Here is a 16400-nt window from a genome sequence, read left to right on the forward strand (position 1 = left end):
ATCACAGAGCCCAAAATCTTAAATCTAAGCATGTAAGCTAAAAACAACAGAAAACCAAAATGCCAAACATGTGCTACATAATCATTTCTACCTCAATAAAAGGATAATTTATTTTATTGAAGCATTAGCCAGTGAACAATGCTAAGGTGCACTGAGCTCCCAACACAATAACTAGAATAATTATAGAGCAATTAATCATGCCATTATCTAATTATTTGCTTTGAGAAGTCAGATCTTGAAATTCAGTTATTGACTTAAATAAAGTGTATTGCTTTCCCAAAAGGTCAGAGTAAAAATTCATTCATTCATTCATTTTTGGTTTTTGGGCCACACTCGGTGATGCTCAGGTGTAATTTTGGCTATGCACTCATTAATTACTGGTGGCAGTGTGCAGGAGACCAAATGCCAAGGATTGAACCCGGGTCGGCCATGTACAAAGCAAGCACCCTACCCACCATACTAGCTCTCTGTATGTTTTTTGAGTAAAGAACAAGTACTCGTTCTTAGTAGTACTGGGAGGAAAATAGAACTCTTCAAATCTTTTAGGAAAGGTAACAGATGTCAACTGACTCCCTCAACAAACAGTGAATTTTTGTAATGATTAAAAACTGTGCTAACAAAGATGAAAACCTAGTACAAGAACTCAGCATGGGTTTGTGGCTTATGTGTTTTGGGGGACTGTTTTTGGGCTGTGCTCAGGACTTCCTCCTGGCTCTGTGCTCAGGGATAACTCCTGGAGAGGCTTAAGGGACCATACTGAATGCTGGAGATCAAACCTGGGTCGGACTTGCACAAGGCAAGTGCCCTAACCTGCTGTACTATTTATTGCTCTGGCCCCTCATGTGCTTCTTGTATTCAAGTATGCACATGGTTGGGAATGACAAGGGGAGGGAATAATAAATACTGGAAATCATAAAAAGGCATCGAAGGTATTAAGAAATGGCATGAATTAAACTTCTTGTGAATAATACCATTCGGGCATCAGAGGAATGAAAGAATCAGCGACTGGAGAAATAAATTCATTTAGTAAATCTAGAAAACTTACTATATGTGCCAAACAAGGCTGGAGGGCTAGATGACCAATTAGGACATGGCAGGGGCAGTGTTAAAGTAATAGTGTGGTTCTGAAGGCCAAGAGGCAGAGCTATTAACTATTAAGTAAATCAGATCTGACTTGGGATGAAAAGGTAAAAGGAAATCTGGGAAGATTCCTTAAACTGATAAAGCTGTTTATAAATGTGAAATAGGATATGTGATTCTAATTTTGGTGGATAGATGGTTTAGGAATTTTGTATGGTGACACTAGTTTTTGACATATTAAAGGGCAAACACAAGAGGAAGATTTATGGATGAAGTTATTTTTCTCCTAGAGAAAATTAAGAAGCATTGAAATATATAAGAAATAGCTGAACATATGAAAAGGGGGTTAAAAATAATAGCCAAAATTTAATATTTAATATGTATATACATATATGTGTTCCAGTCTTTAGATATGAAAGACCAATAAGGCATAAAGAATATGCCCAGAATTATAAAGCTATTTAAAATAATTTAACTGAGGTACTTTGGCCCCTGGGGAAGAAAATAGATCAAAGTCAAGTATCACTGCCAACTCTACATCCGATCACATTCATTAAAATAAACTTTACAACATATTCAATTCAATTGAGGGGTACTGAATCTTGTAATAACCTCATTGATAACCTCATGTGTAAATAATATAAATAATAAATATATATGACAGTCTTCAAAGAAGTAGACAAAACACATAACTTGGAGAGTAAGTCCCAAAGCCCTTTGTTCTATGTTTCACTACAAGGCTGTTAACTCCTCCTATTTTCGATAAACTAAATATGGTTGTGTTTAATTCTGATAGTATGAGGTTCCTTCTTGTCCTCCAAGATTTGCACAGCCACAGTACTTCTGTTTATCCAAAACATGATCAAGCTAAAAGGAGAATGCCTCTTCATAAACAGAATAGCCCAGCTTATCTCACCATCTATAAATATAACCTTTAAGATTCCTAACTCTTGAGGCTGAAGCGATAGCACAGTGGGTAGGGTGTTTGCCTTGCACGAGGCCGACCCGGGTTCGATTCCCAGCATCCCATGTGGTTCCCTAAGCACCACCAGGAGTAATTCCCAAGTGTAGAGCCAGGAGTAACCCCTATGCATTTCCGGGTGTGACCAAAAAAGAAAAAAAAAATTCTTAACCCTTCATTCAAACAGTGTTTATCCCCATCTGACTTGAGACTTTCTATTTTGATTTGGTTTATAAAAACTTACACCCAATACTGAAGGGAACAGGGCTGTCATAAATATGTGCTATTGTTTTGAAATCCAGTTCAACACATAATTTTAATGTTGGTAAATGCTGTATAGCATTCCGCAAGGTCTTCTTAGATCATTTTCTAAACTAACAATTTACCTGGCTATTGTGAATGTTTATTTTAACCCTGTACCTGTTATATTGCTAAATATAAGCATTCAGGAGCTATTATTTATTTATTCATTTGTATTTGAGTGTAATGCTACAATTTCAAGTTCAATGTGTCTGGGGGAAATATGTCTTTTCTAAGTTCAAGCTCAATGACTTCAAACTTGGCTGTACTGCTACCTAACCCATTCCTTCTGATACTATAATTAGCTTTGAAGGCCCCTATTTAAGGCCAAAGTCCTCACCACCTCAATCAATGACCATAAAATTAATTCCCTCATCCATTTACAGGTATCTTCAATAACTTCCTTTCTCTCTACTTCTCCTTCTACTGTTGGAACAAAAGCATGTCAAAGGACTTATGGTCCACCCTACAAAACTTCCTTATATCCAAAAACAAAAAAAAGAGTGGGGGTGAAACCCAACAAATGTAAAAAAATAACAGACCAACAGAGTATATCCAAAAGTTTAAATAAATACATTTAAGTCCATACTGATAAAGTAGGAAAGATACATTTTTTTTACTTGGAGAGTAATTAAAAAAGAATTCAATATATACATATACATATATGTATATATATACGTGTGTACATATATATACATATATATATATGGCTACATACAGATACCCTGTCTATGGGAGTTAGAGCTTAACAATTCCTTCTATTCTCTGTTCTAAAGGTGGACTACAGTTAGTAACTTCCTTCCAGAGAATAGAAGTTATAGAAAAATAGCAATTACAATGGTGAATCCAAGCAAATCCTATCTTAATAAGGTGATGAAAGTATGTTTAGTGATTTTCATATACATGTTATGCTGTCATGATACAATGAGAAGACAACAGAGGGCTACAGTATTAAATTTTTAATCCAGTAATAAAAATTATGTATTCTGATATTCTCAGTTTTTCTACCTTGTTCAGGTCTTAAGGCAGATAGCTTTTGGAAATCTACTATTACTGATTTACTTTTTATTTATTTATTATTACATTTGTCTATTCATTTATAGTTTTACAACTTAAGCTGAACTACCTTTTTGCTTTGTCCTTGTCATCTTCTTCCACCAACCCATCAAAAATACTACCATCATCTCTAAAAGAGAAAAAAAAGTTGATAGAAAAAAGTAAGAGCAAACTCACCAAGCAGCAACAATACTAAGTGACATCTGAATCAGATTACTTATATCCTAGGATTTTAGTGGGCTTAGTGGATTACACAAATTCAAATTAAAAAAAATGACTCACTTGTTTTTTAAAATGAGAACAGTCAGGTTTGGGTATGTTTAATTAAATTTTAAGGTTTATTACAATCTGAGTTTTAAAACTCCTACTAACTATATTATATATAATAATTATATGCTCACCAATAAATTTAATAGGAGATTAAGTAGTATCTTAAAGATTCAGGAACCAGTGAAAGCCAGAGTATTTACTTTTATATAAAATTATTCTTTTTTAATTATACATGCCTTAAAAAATCTATTTTCTGAGATATTTACTTTATATCACTCAATCTTAGCAAATGTATTTATTCATTACTGATATTAAAGATGTACTAAATATATTAACATATTTGTATTATTTATATTCCTATCAAGTATACTGAATTTGGGAGGTGTGAGATAGTATAGTGGATAAGATGCTTGCCTTCCACACTGCTGACCCATGTTTGATCCCTGGCACTCCGTAAGATTCCCTGAGCCCCACCAGGGGTGATCCCTGAGTGTAGAACCAGGGCTAAGCCTTAAGTACAGCGGGTATGGCCACAAAACCAATAAAACAAACAGTACAATAATATATAGATATTAACACTCATGTGCTAGGTTCTGTTTTGCACATAGTTAAAGTGCAGTTAACTGGACACAAGAGGGTCCAGCTCTTGAATTTGTTTTCTAGTAGAAAAAAATGAAGTCTCAATTTTTTTTTTAAAGGATGACTCTGTTACTGGGTGGTCACTGGCTGTCTAGTTAGAGAAGGACTTGATGAAGTGGGAATTTAGAAGCTAAAGAGTGAGAAGGGTTGATCATAGAAAGGTCTAAAGAAAAGCATTTAACAAATGAAATCAAAAGTACTAAAATCCTTATACCAAGGAGCAATATTTCAAGATGTTTCTGAGAAGTTACAAAAATTCACAATTTAGAATTTTTTTTTTTTTTTGGCTTTTTGGTCACAGCCAGTGATGCTCAGGTGTCACTTCTTGCTCTGCACCCAGGAACAGTGCTCAGGGAGCCATATGGAATATCATGGATTAAACTCAGGTGGGCTACATGCCAGGCAAATACCCTACCCACTGTACTATCACTCCAGCCCGCACAATTTACTTCTTAAACCATATTTTTCTTTGGCCATAAGTTCTAGAAAGTACTGCTGGAGTCACTACTGAAGCAATATAGAACTTATATCCTGGTGGTTCAGGTACTGGTGTTTGGGGTTTTTGGGAATCCACTCAGGGATGCCTGGTATTTATGAAAAGTCTGCATGTATATGCATTATATTGAGAGAGCTTATAACATTTATGATACTAGGAGATAATCAGTCAATCAAGAACCACTGCTTTCTGAACAAACATGTGTCATCTCTAGATGCCATGCTGCTGGAACGGGAACTGGCAAGCATTCAGAAGCATAGTGCCAAGTCGTCTCTAATCATGCAGCATTAAAATAAATCCCCAAATCAGAGATGCTAAAATGTTGTTTTTAATATCTTAAAAAATATATCAAACTTAATCTTTCAAGAGTAAGATTTCAAGATTACATTTTTAACAAATGAAATTCTAAATAGTTAATTCTTAAAACAAATGGTAAATATTAAAAGTCATGAAAGCTAGAACCACAAACAGGTAAGAAAAAGGACAAAAAAGAAGGGGATGAAAATTACCTAAGATATCAGGAAAGCATTTCAATTTTCATCATTTCTTTTATAGCAAAATCAACAAAATGATGACAAAAATTAGAGAACAAAACCTGCTTAGTGAAAATTGAACATTATATATTTAAGTATCGATGCCCTTTATCACTTTGATGTGAAACATTATTGGTAAATTTTAAAGTCGCTTTCATATTTCTTAAAAATAAAAAATATAAACATACCTGTCAACAATCGAGCTCATTTTACTATAGCTTACGGTAAACAACATAACATACTACGTTTTCGTCTTGTGGTAGACATTTGTACTTCTCCTTAGGTGGAAAGAAAAAAAAAATCATTATTTTCTGAAATCACAGTAATCTTGATGATTCAAAGTGGTTTTGTTTGCATAGAACAGGAGCACTGGTTATAGGTAAACTTTAGCACATTTGAGGCCTTTCTTAAAGTAAAAAAAACTCAGTTTCAAAATTCATTTGTTACTATAAAATAAAGCTAAAAGATACTCTTAATATTCCATATAAAACTACGTAGCTGTTAATAGGTTGTAATAACACTAATTGGTAGTAAGCATGTCTTAAAAATCTAGTTGCTATTAAGCTGTGGGGAATGGGGAATTCAGAGAAAGAGAATATTTGGTGGTAATGTGGCAGGTAGTCTTGTTTCTCCTTCCTGAGAACATGATCTAGAGAGCAAGGTCAGCATCACTGAGAGCTGGTTAAAACACACTATCTCAGGTCCTACCACGAAAGAATCTACATTTCAGCAAGGTTCCCACATGATTTGTACGGCATTTAAATCTGAGAAATAACAAACTAAGGAGCAAGAAGAGGCAGTAATTGAAAAAATTCTAAGCCAAAAGAACAGAAATCTGCAAGGGCATTAACCTTTATGAGATGAGCCGGCACATTTAAGGTTTAGCACCTCCTCTTTTCCTTTCACTGAACTACATGGGTGGGGCTGCTGGGGGAAGGGGTAGCTGCTCCTGGCATGCTCAGAGGACTGTGGGGGACTGAGGGAATGCCTTAACCTCAATACTATCTCTTTGGCCTGAAGGTCTACCATTTTCTTTAGAAAAATATCTAGGTGTTTTAATTATTAGAGCATACAAGAGTAGTAAAGCAGTGAAGGCAAAACAAGGGCCAGTTTCCTACCCACACTGAAGGAAGGAATTAAAATGTGCTGCTTTAAACTGTTTGATAAGCCTAAAAATTACCTCTCTGTGTCTCACACAGTTTTTTTAAGTGCAAACCACGTTTTATCCATACAGGACATTACATCCAATAGGCATAAAGTAAGTATCGAATGACCACTTTAATTCTAAAATCCTAAAATAGTTTTGAGGTATAAGAAATTTCACTGAGACATAAGAAATTTGTAATTTTTAATTTTAAACTGTAAAAAGAGTGCATAACAAAGTATAAGCCTAAGATTAAAGGTGCTTCAGAACCATGAGATTCTAAAATATGCTTTGCTTTCAAAGGTACATTCATGACGGGGAGGAGGAATCGCTTAGGTAAATGATACTGCAGCTTGACCCATGCAGTTTTAGGCTGCAGAAGTGGGACTGAGAAAACGCTACGAGTTTTGGGGCTGGAGCAATAGCACAGCAGGTAGGGTGTTTGCCTTGCATGTGGCTGACCTGTGTTTGATTCCCAGCATCCCATATGGTCCCCTGAGCACCGCCAGGAGTAATTCCTGAGTGCAGAGCCAGGAGTAAGCCCTTAGCATCACCGGGTGTGACCCAAAAACAAAAACGCTATGAGTTTTGAAAGAAAACAAGAGGCAAAGTCAGAGACAGAGAATATAATCAATATGTAATGCTGAATTTAGGCACTTGGGACAGCACTCAGAATTACAGAATTTAAGAGTTCAAAGAGTCTTTAAAGATCATGTAAGTATAACCATGGTCCAACAGACATACTTATCATGAAATGACAGTCTGGTGCTATCAAAAGAATAACAAGAACAGTACAAAGAAAGGCAACAGCCAATCTGAGTTCACTTAAAAAGAATCATTTCAGCTTAAAACAGAAAGAGTTTGGGGCCAGAAAGATAGTACAACTGGTGAGGCATTTGCCTTGAATGAGGTGGCTAACCTGGTTTGATATCTAGCATCCTACACGGTCCCCTAAGCACCACTATGAGTGATCCCTGAGTACAGATCCAGCGGTAAGCCCTGAGCATAGCTCGGTGTGGCCCCTAAGACCCCCAAACAGAAAAATCCAGGTCTGAGCCTTACATGCAACTACCTATATGCATGCATGTTATTATCAAAAGATAGAAAAAAGAAAACACTTGGTGGGAAAAAAGGTGACGCTTAGGGAACCATGTGGTACCAAGAATTGAGCTGGGTTGAGCACATGTGCTCTAACAGCTATACTACCTGGCTCCTGCTGTTTTCTTAATAAAAATCTGTACCACCCTAATTTTTTTTTAATCAGTGGTTCTGAAACACTAAATCCTGAAACAACTGTACTATAAAAAACTGTAAATCACAGTGTTTAAATAAAGTTTCAAACATTTAAAAACAATATATTGGGAGATTATTCTCCTTAACTTCCTAAAATGGCATCAAATTAACTTTAACAGCAGTAAAAAGTAGTAGTGGGTTTAACAGATCAAGTCCTATTTAGGAACAACTACAGGAGCTGGTACAAAAAAAGACTTGCTATTCACAGTCACGCTTGCTCATGCTATGGAGTCCAAGGATTCCAGTTTTAGAAGACAGCAATATCTCTATTAACGAAGCACAAAATTTCAAGTATATAATTCAACACAGATTACATTTTATTATTAAATGTCCTTTTCCAAATAAGCTTTGAAAAGTTTCCATCAAATGAGAAGGTATTATTTACTAAATAAAAAAACCAAACAAGCTGTAATCAATTAAAACTGCCAAATAACAAAAAGATATATTCTTAATTCAGCCTGCAACATTATATTTAACAAACAATCTGTGCCTTTAAAAACAAATCCTCATACATAAAGCAATACCTTCTATCTGAAAAATAAACTGCTGGGGCTGGAGAAATGAGGAAAGGTTGCTTGCTTTGCACAAGGCTGACCTGGGTTCAATCCCCAGCATCTGATATGGTTCCCCAAGCATATCCAGGATAATTCCTGAGTGCAGAGCCAAGAGTTAGCCACGAGCATCAATTGGTATGGCCCCCAAAACCAACAAACAAAACAATGACAGTACAAAAACTGTGTGGTACCAAATGACATGATACTACCTGTCTTCTGAATCCCTTTTGCTATCATCTTTTACATCTTTTCTACTTATTCCATCACTAATTTCTTCTTCCTTTAACTGGATTAGTTAAATATCTTACTATTTTATATAAAAAAACAAAGCAAAACTCAAAACTTTTTTGACCTCCAAACTCCCTCAGCCTTTTTTTGGCTCCCTTTCCAAGGAAAATTGCTTGTCAGAACTGTATACAACTGTTTCTTCAGTTTTATTCTCTCATTTTAGAATTTAGTATTTTTACCAATTATATGTCCTAAGTTTAGAGAAAAATAACTTTACAACTTATTTAAAAATCATCTTATCCCTATTTTCTACATTCAACAATTTTCAATTCCTTATGTGTTTCTTTTGGCAGTTAAGTACTTGTCTCTAATATCTTCTGTTGCTTTTTCCATTTTAGGGAAGGTTCCTATGTAGTCTTGATTTATTCAAGTTGTCTCAACATAGTGGGACTTATTAAAAGTGTCTGATTTTGCTCTCACAGTGTTCTTTTTTTTTTTCTAAATGCAGTATCTACCAAATTCACTAAGAAAGCTAAGAATTTTATTCTCCTTGACTCCATCTGTACATCATATATATGCACATTTGCCCAACTGTAATTCTGGCTAGTTGCTATACTGGGTTAACATTATTATGACTGTAAGTACAATTTACAGCTGAGTCCTATACTATACTACAATCACCTTCCCTTTCTGAGCATTTCCTCTAGTGTTTATAAATGTTATTTACCTAGTTTTCTTTATACTTACGATTAATTTAGTCCCTTAAATCATCCTTGCTAAAATTCACTCTTAATGTATTCAAAAACATTGCCCATTCTACCAATAGTGGCTTCTTGCAGCTATTTATATTGAAATTCTCTACCCTATACCTATTCTTTTCTTTTTTTTAGTAGTATTTTTATTATGTGCTTTTTGGGCCACACCTGGCAATGCACAGGGATTACTCCTGGCTCTACACTCAGGAATTACTCCTGGTGGTGCTCAGGGGACCGTATGGAATGCTGGGAATTGAACCTAATACCTATTCTTATAATCAGTGGATACCTTAAGTTGTGAACAGTCAGTTGTCATGTTAGGATCACTGCTCACTAACATCCTAGATATTTCTTGGATCTCTATAGAGGTAGAGATGCACACCCTGTTTCTTCCACTCATATTACATGAGATCAAGAGGAAGTACATGTTCAAGAGAGAACACAAGCTTCTCCAGAGTGACAAAGCAAAGAGATATAGTCAAGTCAGATGCGGTTCAAGGGAGAATTATGCACTTGAAGAGCAAGCCTACAAATATACTTTTACTGAGGTATAGCTGACAAGACATTAATCTTATGTATGAAATTTATCTATAACTACTAGAAAATGATCACCATAGTGTAAGCCAAGTTAATATCAATTTTCATATACAGATACAAAATCTCATGTGTGTGATATAGATTTTTTTATCTGTTTTGTTTTTTGTTTGAGAGCTATACCTGGGTTATGCTCAGGTGCTTGGTATCAAACCTAGGTTGGACTCAAGCAAGCAAGTGCCTTACCAGCTATACTATCTTTTCAGCCCTATGATATGGATTTAATATCTACTCTTAATATGGTATATTTCTAATTACAGTCACGATGCTGTAGATACCATCCAACACACTTAGGTTATAAATTAAGTTTAAGTCTTCTCATTCTACTCAATACTTTATCTATCCCAACTCCTGGTTCTGGTACCCGTCAACAATCTATTCCATTAGCTTTATTTTTTTGTTTATATTTTAATTTCCATATATAAGTGAGAACATAGAGAGTTATGTCTTACTCATTTAGTATAATACCCACATGTTCTAGCTTGCAAATACAACTTCAAATTTTTATGACTAATACTACACTGTGTGAGTATACACAGAAAAAACACACAACTTATGTGTCCATAAGTGGATGAATGAATATAAAAAATGTGTGTATGTGCACGTACTCAAACATTTTTTATATCCATTTATTCATCAGTAGGCACAGTTTTTTCCCACATGTTGATTACTGTAAATAATGCTGCAACAAACATGGAGTGACTAACTCTTTCAACCTCATGTTTCTATTTCACTCAAACATATATTCAAAATAACAACTGCTGGATCACATGGTAACTGCTAATTTTTTTAAAAAATTACCTCCATACTATTTCAAGAATAAAATAGCTGCACAAATTTGTATTACTGTTACAAAACAGAGTTATATAGTACTTTTGTTTTGTTTTGCTTGTTTTGTTTTTTGCTTTTTGGGTCACACCCAGCGATGCACTCAGGAATAACTCCTGGCGGTGCACAGGGGACCATTTGGGATGCTGGGAATCAAACCCGGGTTGGCTGCATGCAAGGCAAATGTCCTACCCGCTGTGCTATCACGCCAGCCCCTGTGATACTTATTTTTATAAATTAAAAGCTGCTAAACTCCACTCTCCAACCTGTTATGGGCCACATAAATTTATTAAGTACTTTTCTGTAGATTTTACAAGTGTCTAAAATACCACATAGCAAAACAGCACACATGACTTTATAACTTTGTTCCTTTTCAGTTTTCTTCTTCAATCTGAATTTCAAATATTCTTTCACTCCCTAATACTCTAGTTCCATTTGCTCTCTGCTCCTCAAGTATTCCATGGCTATTTTTGTTCCACTGGCTTTACATCAAAATTCTTCAGTAGCTGACACATTTGTACTATTCAGGACTTAGTGCAATTCTTAATGAGCACCTGTGTGACCTGCTAGTGAAAGTTGTCTCTACCATATCACCCATTTTAATTCTCTGTGCAAAACTACCACAACCTTTTCATTCAGGACTTAGTGCAATTCTTAATGAGCACCTGTGTGACCTGCTAGTGAAAGTTGTCTCTACCATATCACCCATTTTAATTCTCTGTGCAAAACTACCACAACCTTTTCATTATTTTCCTCCCCTTTTTAGAATGCAATCTTTATGAGATATTCAATTTCCTAGGATCCAAAATAGTAACTGAACACAGCTGGGACAATAAATGTTTTGAATAGTAATTTTTTTTAAATAAAAGATTCCTCAAATTGGTGTGTTAGAATAATTTATGGATTTTCAAACGTATTTTTCTGAAACAATGTTACCCAAAGTAGACTAACATACAACCATTTCATTACCTTTTGTGTTTTTTTTGGATCTTTTGAAATAATTCTTCAAAAACCTATAGGTTCAAGTAATCTTCTATATGGTTGACCATCAGTATTAGAATTCTGTTAAAACAAGAAAAGAGTAATTTAATAGATTTATTCAACATGCAGAAAATTACAAAAAAAAATTGTTTTTAGGCCACACCCAGTGATACTCAGGGTCTACTCCTGGCTCTGTGCTCAGGGGATCATTTCTGAATCTGCTCAGGGGACCATATATGGTGCTGGGGATCAAACACAGATTCTGGCTCTGCTCAGGGAACCAGGAACTGAACCCAGTTTAGCTGCATGCAAGACAAATACTTGAATACTTGAGGAGCCCTACCCACAGTACTATCACTCTGACCCTATGAAAAAGTTTTCAAAGAAACTTAAAACTTTGTAATAAAAATGTACATAACAAATATTAAGTTAACTTTTTTTCTAAAAGAAAATGCTTTTAATGTTATCAGAGAGAGACAGTTCAAGGGACAGAGCACATACTCTGAAAGGAGGCCTGAATTAGATCCTCAACACCACTGTAGTGAATCCTGAGCACTTGAGCCAGGAGTAGCCCCTGAGCATTGACAGATATGCAATTCTCTACCCCTAAATAGAGAATAAACTAAAACAACCACTTTTAATTCTAGAAGGTAAGAGTTAAAAGCACAAATATGACTATGGCTATAAAAACACACTAATGGACATACAATATAAAAAGATGTACTTTATGATATCAGTAACAAAATGTGTCAGGGAAAAAAGAAGAAAAGTTATAGAGCAGACTCCTTTTGGGGGCGGGGGATACAAGGAGGGCTTTAGGACTACACCTGATTGTGTTGTGCTCAGAGCTTACTTCTGGCTCTGCTCAGGGATAGCTCCTAGCAGTGCTCCTATGTAGGGCTGGGGATTGAACCTGGGTCAGCTGTGTTCAAGGCCAGCGCATTAACTCACTGTACTAGCTATTTAAGTCAAGTTGTTATGAACATAAAATAGATCATTAAAAGTTATTTTCAGAGTTACAGGTAAGCTACAGGACAAATGAAAGGAAGTAAGTAATTCAAAGCATTTCATTAGGGAAATGAACATGAGATAAAAGGACAAGATTGGAAAAGGTGACAAAAAACTAAAAGAAGACACAATTAACTAAATGAAAACACTAAGTGTCCCTACCAGTAATTACTTTAAATGCAAATGAACTCAAGTCATCACTCAAAAGACACAGAATATTAAAATTAAATTATTAAAAATAAATTCAATTTATTCACTGTAAATAAAACCTTTGAAGATAACTGATTTATATTAGTAGAAATGAAATTTTAGACAACAGAAAAGTTGAAAGCAAAATAGTGATCTATTATGCTTTTGATTATCAGTTCTCTGTATAACATTTTTCTACACTGACTTTTCAAAGATGAGAAATAATATAAATTAACAAAATCCTTAACTCATCTATGTAGTACTTTCTTACCTACAAATAACATAGTTTGCTTCCTTTTCTAACACATGTACCTAGAATCTGCAAAATTCATTGAAAAAGATAGTAGGCCCAGTCATAAAAATAAAAGTGGGTCCCATAGAAATAGTTCAATAAAAAAAAAAGACACAGAGTAGTTAAATGAATTTTAAAATATCTAACTATAGTTATCCAAAGCTCAACCATGGGATACATTCCAAAAAAATGCACTGTGAACCGATTTCATCATTTTTGAGTTTCACAAAGTACACTTATATAAACCTAGATGGTACACAGTCCATTTCATGCTTACAGACCTCTACATACAGGGACCACCACATACTACATACTATATACAGGAACCACTGCTGCATATGCAAATTGGTATTGATGGAAAGGTTCTGTGGCACATAACTACAAATGCTGTATATAAGAGATTCACTTTAGTTTAAGATCACACAAAGGCAAAAGGTCAAAATATGAAGAAAAATATACCTGGAAATTATAACCAAAAGAGCAGCAATGGCCATACTTATGCCAGACAAAATAGACTAATTAAAAACTGTCACAAGAGATTGAAAAGAACATTACATAGTGAGACAATGGATTAGTTCATTTAGAAGGTATAATAATTTTATTTTTGTACACCAGCAACAAAAAAGCTGAAGAAATAAATTAAGGAAACAATCCTACTCAATATTAGCATTAAAATGAACACAGAAATATAAAATGTTTGTACACTGAAAACTATGAAATATTCATGCAAAAATAGATACACATAAAAGGGAAGATATTCACATCACCATGTGGTCAACTAAATGCAATTTTTAATACGGGTTCCAACAGAACTGGGGAGAGGGCAGAAAAGGAGGGAAATCCTACAATTCATCTATAACCACAAAGGTGCTAAGATAACGAAGACAATATGGAGTAAGGAAAACAAAGCTGGAGATCTTAAACTGCCTGAATGAAAACATAAAAATTACAGTATAGTGGAAGCGTGGAAGATAGTACAGCAATTAGGGAATATGTCTAATGCAGGTTTGTTTGATCCCCCTAGCCCACTCCCAGAACCTTTGGGAGTGGTCCTCAAGTAACACACTAGAAGTAACCCCTGAGCACTGCTGGCTGTGGCCCTCTAAACAAAAACAATTCCTCCCACAAACATCCATTACTTTTTCTTTTAACTATCAGTACAATCCTGACTATACATGTTACACATTCCAGAAAATAAACTTGGGCACATGTGAAACAAAGGAACACCATACTACAACAAAATACATTTCCTATGTACCCCTCAAGAAAAGCTTTAATTTCATCTAATTATTAGTTATTACTTTTAAATAACTGAAAACAGTTAACTTAAGAATCTGGGTCTAAAAAAGAAGTCTGCAAATTTTTTTCTAACCTATTAACCTACTGACCCACTGACCTACTTTGAAACAGGTTAGTTAGATCTAGGTTAGTTCGATATGGTATACAGATACTTCTAAGACTAACGGATCTATTAACGTTAATTAAAGGTAGCACTGAAACTTAAAAGGACCGAGAATACAAACTCAAGCTAATTCCTAAACCACATTTATCACCATATATTAAAAATGCTCGCTTGTTCCTGCATATTACACCTCCAGCGCAATGAAGTTCTACAATAAATTCTCCAGTAAACTAAAACAACAATTTTTCCAAGAATGACTTTAATGTATAAAGGTCTAATACTTAAAATTTGTAGGGCTTGGAGTGAGTAGGGTGCAAGCCAGTAACGTGCTTGCCTTGCACATGGCTGACCTGGCTTCAGTCCCTGGCACCCCCTAGGCCTCCCGGAGCACTGCCATTCATGATCCCAGAGCAGAGAGCAGGGGTAAGCACTGAGCACTGGTAGGTATGGCCCCTAAACCAAAAACATTTAAAAAATTTTAAAATAAAATTGTTTAATATATGAGAGAAGGGGAAATAGTATGCTCTCAATTTGTTCAATATTATATGAAAGCATTAGCCTTACCTCTAGAACAGCATAAAAATTAGGTACATAAAAATATTCTCAATATAACAGTGTTTCTAAGACCAATTTAATATAAAATTGGCAGTAAGAACAAAAGAACTAAACTGAAGACTCATGAACCGTATTTCTTAGGACCAGAGAAAATTCTAATTCAAGATAAACATCAAATTATACTAGAATTAGAGTTCTAGCCCATTAGACATCTAGACGGGGTATCTTTGGACCTTAAATAAATAAATGAAATCTGAAAATTTAATACAGCTCTCTAAACACAGGATTGCCAATAATGCAACTGGTAGTTCTTCAACTTGTCTGAGTTCCCTATTCATGTAATGGGACTATAAGGGACTGTTACGGTTCATAGAACACAAGGGCATTTGGCTCCTTTTACAGATGAGTTTCAGGGCTCAGCCCTTTCCTGACATCAAGAAGCCTCATAGAAAATCTGAAGGAGCACGATTACAAGCCTAAATCTCAGAGTAAACTAGACAGTAAATTCTGTTCCATAACCTTGAACCTCAACACCTTGCTGCTGGCCTCTATGCTATTATGCTATTATCAGCAGGAATAAAGAGGAGGTCCTGACAAAATAATGGCCTCACCTAAGACCCTTAAATTAGGAACACACACACACACACACACACACACACACACACACACACACACACACACACACACACACACACCCCACCCCCATAATCTTTGGGTATTAGCAAAACAGAACTCTACAGATGAAGAGCTAATGAACCTCTAAAATCAATGACCCTTTCCAAGAGGTCAGAGAAGAGATGGGTCAGAAAAATGCATGTGAATAGATGTGACGGTGAAAAGTGGTCATACACTGAAGAATATGAGTAGCTTCCAGACTTGGAAACTTATGGAAATATACTCTCTACTAAAGCCTCCAGCAGAATGCAGTTATACTGACACCTTGACTTTAGCCAAGAGATCAATGTGGAACTCCAGAGCTACAGAATTTCAAGGTGATAACTATGTACTATTTAAAACCAAGAAGTCTGTGCAGTAGCAGCAAATTTAATCAGGCCCCCAAATCTCTGGACAATGTTGGTAAATCCATCTCCCATAACCTCTCAATAATGTTGATTATAAACTACCTACAAAAACATCAAAATTAATTCCATCAAGCCCAACTTTTTTTTTTTTTTTTTGCTTTTTGGGTCACACCCAGTGATGCTCAGGGGTCACTCCTGGCTCTGCACTCAGGAATTAGCC

The 16400-nt window shown here is 35.4% G+C and overlaps 1 protein-coding gene across 7 annotated transcripts in view; it reads right to left on the reverse strand.

Moving 5' to 3' along the window:
- Positions 1 to 16400, reverse strand: part of CLOCK (clock circadian regulator) — an 89551-nt gene that overhangs the window by 52543 nt on the left and 20608 nt on the right. For 5 of the 7 annotated variants that reach the window (XM_055140876.1, XM_055140881.1, XM_055140880.1 and 2 more), the window contains exons 3-5: positions 11701 to 11793; positions 5524 to 5613; positions 3468 to 3527 (exon numbers count right to left, since the gene is read on the reverse strand). In XM_055140876.1, coding sequence (XP_054996851.1) covers positions 3468 to 3527; positions 5524 to 5570 — 107 coding nt within the window. In that variant the 5' untranslated portion in view covers positions 5571 to 5613; positions 11701 to 11793. Of the gene's footprint in view, positions 1 to 3467; positions 3528 to 5523; positions 5614 to 8296; positions 8423 to 11700; positions 11794 to 16400 lie in introns of those variants that run through there. The other 2 variants (XM_055140877.1, XM_055140882.1) reach the window with 2 other exon arrangements.

The sequence above is a fragment of the Sorex araneus genome, chromosome 5, assembly GCF_027595985.1.
Source record: "Sorex araneus isolate mSorAra2 chromosome 5, mSorAra2.pri, whole genome shotgun sequence".
NCBI classification, from domain to species: domain Eukaryota; kingdom Metazoa; phylum Chordata; class Mammalia; order Eulipotyphla; family Soricidae; genus Sorex; species Sorex araneus.